Source organism: Austrofundulus limnaeus, unplaced genomic scaffold (assembly GCF_001266775.1).
Source record: "Austrofundulus limnaeus strain Quisiro unplaced genomic scaffold, Austrofundulus_limnaeus-1.0 Scaffold231, whole genome shotgun sequence".
NCBI lineage: Eukaryota > Metazoa > Chordata > Actinopteri > Cyprinodontiformes > Rivulidae > Austrofundulus > Austrofundulus limnaeus.
This window is the reverse complement of record NW_013952633.1, coordinates 362324-368907: the sequence shown is the minus strand read 5'-3', so window position 1 is coordinate 368907 and position 6584 is coordinate 362324. Positions and strand designations below refer to the sequence as shown.

The following is a 6584-nucleotide window of genomic DNA, read 5'->3' as shown; positions in this document are numbered from 1 at the left end:
ACCATAGGGGAGAACTGGTTTGAGTCCCCCCAGTGACCACACGCACAGCCCCCGGGGCCAGCAGCGACAAACTCATGGGCCCCACCGGCACCCGCCATACCAGAGCAGATCCAGGAAAGGGCACAGAGGTCCAGGCCCCCAGGGCGCACCCCCTCCAGGCCAAAGCCCGACAGGGTCAGAGGCCCCGAGCCCCAGCAGGCAGTCACCAGGCCAGGCCGGCACACACTCCAGCGCCCAGCCCCAGGCCTCGGGAACCCCCAGTACGCTAGCAGCCAGCCACACACCCCACCAGGGGGCCGAGTAACAGCGGGCCCCCAGATAAACCAGCAGGAGGGGCAGCCCAGACCGCAGCCTGACAAATACCCAAACATGCACAATCGCACCATCCCACCCTCATCCTCACMCCCACTCAATCAAAGACATGCAAGGACGCCACATTCCACTCATACCCCGATAAACACTCTATACCCCCCAGGTCCAGGACATGCACCCACCCCCTATTGGAGGCAGCACACACCCAAACCCAGGAGGTAGACCCAATCATTCTGAGGTGGAGAGGAGCAGATAGCCAAGGCCCGGTCCGGGCCGCAACAGGACGCCCAGCCAGCAGAGAAGCCACACCCATGACCACCCCACCACACCGCCAACGACCAAGTGCATCCTCCCAGCCGTCCACCCCCCAGAACCCGGCAGCCACCCTGGCTGTGTGTGCAATGTTTGAGCTCAATCCTCATAGATCATCTAAAATCTATATTGAAATGCATTTTTAATAACTCATTGTCTTCACATATTAGTTAAATTTTTAAAAACATAAATATCCTAAATGATACATTCTTACAATAAATGTACAGTATTTACAAACATTGCTAACATATTACAAATCTTTATAAAATAGAGTTTATCTTTAAAGTTAACCTAATTTCCATCTGGGATCAATAAAATATTTTTTGAATTGAATTTGAATTGAATTGAATTGAATTGAAATTTAATTGAATTGAACACATCAAATTACAACATGTGACTTTACAATCTGCATATAATTGTTTGGAGACAATAACGGTGTAGCAAAATGTACTGAACCTTTGCAAGACTTTCTTGTGGATTCCTTAGTGTGAGAGTTCTGGCAGATGAAAATAAATGAAACTGTTCATGATAACATCAAAAGAGAGATAGCAATACAATACAAAAGCTATTTCAATGGGACTTTGGCATATCTCCCTGACCATATCTGGCTTGGAGCCTTTTTATGAAGCTTATAAAATAATGTCCCTTTTGATTTGTTTCAATGGGCAAAAAGGATTTTGGAAGCAGATAAAACATTGGTTTTGATATTACTTAAAAAACAGATAGAGCTACTTTGAAATACATTTTCCCCATATTTGTTTAAAAAAACACAAACTATGGGTTTGCAGCACACATCTCTTTGTTGCTTTAATGTTTTTTTAAGCCATGCAAAAGCTATAACAGTACGTATATATACTCAAAAACAAACAGGTCTGGCACAGTTTTACAGCTGTTRCCGCGCTGCAAAAAGGTGTTTGTACTTTCTAAACAGAGCTGTGATAGCACAAATGGCAAAGTAAAGTTATATGTTTCCATACACTCTATGAATTGTTAGAGCACAAAATCTKATTATTGCTCAGAAGAGATTCTGTTGTGAAATGAGATTTTCAATTCAAGTTTAAAGCAACCAAGTGATATATTGTATCAGTATCAGTGTGCTTTTATGTTACATCACATTGTTTTTAGAAATAAAAACCGGTATGTTTCAGCCTCTTTCAGGGTGCAGTTTTTCATTATAAGAGGTCAATGTTCTTCTGTTAAGGCAAGAAGCAACTTATTCAACTCAGAGTTAAGCATTTGCTAAATCTTCACCATCTAATCAGTTCAAAAGTGTTTTCTGTATTATTTAGTGGCTAACAGCTGAGTGACCCATATTTTGGGATAATGTATTGAAAGTGTGCACAGCTGCTGTTCCTGTTAAGTGAATGTTTTCATTTTTACATGAATCAGATTTTGGAAAGGTCAAAAGTCATACTGTTCATGTTAAAATATACTTTAAGAGCAACCTGGAGCATAATTTCTAATGGGGTCCATTTGGGGTAACTTGTTTATAGACCTACATATAAAAAAAATTTGCAACCAAACCCAGAGGATGGTTTGACAAGCAACAGCTTAACAGCTGCAACGTAATACATGGAGCAATCATGCGTTGCAAAGTGAAAGTGCTTTCATTTCTAACTGACAGTCCCAGACTGTTATCATAAATGCTCCAAAACACATGTGAAAATTGAGTTTTTACAAGAAGACAGCAAACAAAAGTGAGAGCAAAGGGACCTGCCTGGGAAAGAGCGGAGCAGTGTAAACAACCAACTTCTAAAGCGATGTCTTATCTAATACTTTTGTTTTGCATTTGCACTTTTTCCAAACCGTGAAAACAGAATGTTGAGGTGAACCTTACAAAGCTTTCACAAAATACCTTTTGGGAAAATGGGACAGTGAAAAAAGATTGCTTGTTGTTTAACTGTTGAATGAAAAAAAAAAATCTTCTGTACGCTACACACTGCAAACCTGTTCTAGCACAATACCACTTTAAAACAAAATGACAAATCCAGTATGTACACAGACAGACATATACACATTTAATGATTATTAAAATAACAGACGAACAAGCTCAAAAGCCTGACAGCTCTGAATTGTTGTAAAAAAACATGTTTGTGAGAATAATTTTGTGCTTGCAGTATATTATATTAGTTGAAAAAAGCAGCTTGAATAGAACCTGTAGATCCCATTTCATCAAACTCACATGACAAATACAGTACGTATGTGTTAATATGAGAAATACAATTGTGATTTTAAATGACACCATTTAACATGGGTACTTTTGCACAAAATGATTAAAACTTTTAAGAAATTTGCTTTATTTCTGACACATTAACTTTCCTATGAAAGCAGAAAACAATATTGTTATCAAGTCTCTTTACACTGATGAAAGAACTGCTGGCTTTAAATAGTGTGATTAAAAGTAATTGAACTAGTGTTGAGGCTATAATACAAAAGATCAAAATAAATGGATAAAATATTCATTCACAAATCAGATTTCATGGGTATAATATTCATTATGTCAAAGTTTCAGGAGCATCAAAAAGTGGCTACGATGTTGGAGATGTCAGTCATCTAAAAAGCACAAACTGAGAACTAAATACAAACTTCCTTGTCTGAATGAAAATGTGTATGAGGACATATGGGAATGATGGTCAATAGTGATTAAGAATGGTAAATCTAGACTGCCATTTGGGGAGGGGGTCCTGAAGAAGGGCAGGCCGCCGGGTGCGGTCCTGGGCTGTGGGTGGGCTCGGGGCTTCGACGGTTGCTGGGGGCGGGGCTGGATCTCCATCCTCCCTGGTGCTGTTTGGTCTCCTGAGGTGTGGCTCTTGGTTCCTGTGGGTGACTCTGGCCGGAGTGGCTGCTGGGTTCCGGGGGGCGGTTGGCTAGGGGGATGCGCTTCACCGTTGGCGGTGTGGTGGGGTGGCCATGGGCGTAGCTTCACTGTGGCGAGGGGCTGGCCGGGCGTCCTGGTGCGGCCCGGGCCGGGCCTTGGCTATCTGCTCCTCTCCACGACTACCTCCTGGGTTTGGGTGTGTGCTGCCTCCAGTAGGGGGTGGGTGCATGTCCTGGACCTGGGGGTATAGAGTGTTTATCRGCGGTATGCGTGGAATGTGGCATCCTTGTATGTCTTTGAATGAGTGGGTGTGAGGATGAGGGTGGGATGGTGTGATTGTGTCTGTGTATGTTTGGGTATTTGTCATGCTGGAGTCTGCCCCCCCGCTGGTTTATCTGAGGGGTGTGAGGCTGGCCGCCGGTGTGCTGAGGGTTCCCGGGGTCTGGGGCTGGGTGCTGGGGTGTGTGCCGGCCTGGCCTGGTGACTGCCTGCTGGAGCCTCTGGCCCTGTCAGGCTTTGGTCTGGAGGGGGGTGCGACCTGAGGGCCCGGATCTCTGTGCCCTTTCCTGGATCTGCTCCGGTATGGCGGGTGCCGGTGGGGCCCATGAGTTTGTCGCTGCTGGCCCTGGAGGCTGTGAATGTGGTCGCTGGGGGAACTCTCCCAGTTCTCCCCTATGGTCTGATCTGAGAGATGGGTGGGCAGATCTTCCCGTGCGGGTGCCCCTTGGGGCTCTGCGCTCGGGATCCCTCTCGGGCCCTTGGGCTCTGGTCCTCCCTATGTCTGCCTCGTGTCTTGAGGGTTGGGTCTCCGGTCCTCCACAGTCACTATTAAATATTCCATTGGAGAARTCTTGAATATACACGCATGTTCACAACTGCTCACAAACAGGTGTTCTGATCCGGGGGGTTCTGACTGGTCACTGAGTTTTTATAAAGTATGTCTGTGTGTATACATTGACAATATTTATGAATCTAGGCATGTATGTACAGTATGTTTATCTTTATATACTGTATGAATAGTCATGTGTATATATTTATATACGCCATCCATGTATTTATCCATTTATTTTTCAGGTGAGCGGACAGATGTTGGGTGTGTGGTCCTGTGTTTTGTTGGTGTATATTTAATATACTTCTAATCTCTATTTCAATCCTTCTAATTATTTCTATCTTTGTTTTTCCCGCTTTCTCTATTTTCTCTTTACTAAAAAAAATCACTGATGATGAGGAAATTAAGAAACTAATATTAAGTTCTTTTTTCTACTGAAGTGATTTGAAAAAACAACAAAAACAACAAAAAAGAATGAAAAATCTAATGATGACTTTAAGTAAAAAATGAAATCATAAAAAAGATGTATGTAATAAAAAATGGTTACAATATACAGTAAGTATGAATAGGTCTGCAATAGCACAGAACAGATACTGTATTCTCGTCACATAGATTTTTTGTTGGTCTTCAATTCCCACTGCTGAGGTCAGACAAAAACGGGAAAGAATTTTGTAAAGAGTGCAGAAAACACAAATCAGCCATATGTTAGAAAATGTTAGAAGACCTTGTGTCTTGACAACAAAAATGTTAGTTTGATGATGGCTGGTTAAGGCTGGACAGAGGACTGTGGGGAGCAGCCTGCCCRCCATGTCGGACCTCTACACAKCACAATGTAGGAGGAGGGCCCTCCACATTATGATGGACTCCACCCATCTATTCCAGCTGCTCCCCTCAGGCAGAGGGCTGAGGAGCATCCAGAACAAAACCATCAGGCTGAGAAACAGCTTCTACCCTTCAGACTGCTAAACTCAAGCTGCACCTAATTCAGCTCTTCTCTACTCTTTTAAATTATTCACACATGTGCATTATTTTATTATATTGCATTTTTATTTTTTATTTTGTGTATTCTTAATCTGGGACCTGACTACAAATTTCATACCACAAACCAAAAAAAAAAAATGGAATGACAATAAAAAAAATCCTTGACTCCTTGACACTTGTTGCCCACTTAAGCAATTGTGAAAACTAGTAATCCTCAGAAGCCAGTAAAATACCAGTTGGATTCACATTTTAGTCAAACTTGGGATTTGCAGCCTCACCTGACGCTAAGGTCCCTTTGCAACTGGTGAAACTCACTTCAGAGAGACTTAAATAAACTACATTGTTTCTAAGTCAGTTTACAGTTATGATAAGCTGAAGAATATAGTTAAAATACATATATATGTCAATAATAACAATAAAAGAAGAGTATAATTACTTACAGCTCTCTATCTCAAGTGTGCAGTTTTGCTCATCTAGTGGATACCTTCTTAGGTCCATCATACAGGCAGCTGTAGTAGTGATCCTGGAAAAAAAACAACAAAAAAAAACATTTAGGACTCAAATGCATTGAACTATTAAACAACATTATTGGATATACTACCGGAGAATACCTTAAAACTATGGATTTAAGGGAAATTTCATATTTATTTAAAATATACTTTTTTTGTTCAGTCTCTGAACATGTACCTTGTGTAATGACAGTACATATAACAATTAAATTAGTGAAATCCTTAAATGTTATATCTCTCTTCAACATCCCTTGACACCAATTATGCTGCAACGTTTTTCAATGTTCTGTGTATTAGTGATAAACCTAGTTGTGTGTTTTATGTTTATATTGTAAACTGCATAAAATAGGCTTTGCTTTTAACAAAAGTCATATGCATGTCATGATGTTTATTAACAAGTTTCAGAACTGTCATACACTAAATAAATCCATCTAAAGTAAGATATGTAAATTATACTACCCATAGACGGGTTGATGGCCTATTCTCTAAAGTTTCACAGTGCAATGTGGAAACCCCCCCAGAAATGATCAGATGTCCTAGACTGTTATTTYCCCCCTGCAGAGCTGGCTCAAGGGAGATTTTGGACAAACAGTGAGAGCTTGAAGCCAAGGAAGCACCGGAACATAAAGCCGGGCCCTGAGGCTTATGGTTTCTTTTCTCTTCACAATTTACTTCAAATAATAACTTCAGCTAGGCATTGACAAACAACCAGACTAAAGACTCATGTTTATCTGTTTTATAATGCAGTTTGTGTGTGTGTGTGTGTGTGTGTGTGTGTGTGTGTGTGTGTGTGTGTGTGTGTGTGTGTGTGTGTGTGTGTGTG

The 6584-nt window shown here is 41.6% G+C and overlaps 1 protein-coding gene across 2 annotated transcripts in view; it reads right to left on the bottom strand.

Moving 5' to 3' along the window:
* Positions 1-6584, bottom strand: part of gabrb2b (gamma-aminobutyric acid type A receptor subunit beta2b) — a 55694-nt gene that overhangs the window by 13433 nt on the left and 35677 nt on the right. For both annotated transcript variants that reach the window (XM_014019786.1, XM_014019787.1), the window contains exon 5: positions 5693-5775. In XM_014019786.1, the coding sequence (XP_013875240.1) occupies positions 5693-5775 (83 nt within the window). The remainder of the gene's footprint in view (positions 1-5692; positions 5776-6584) is intronic.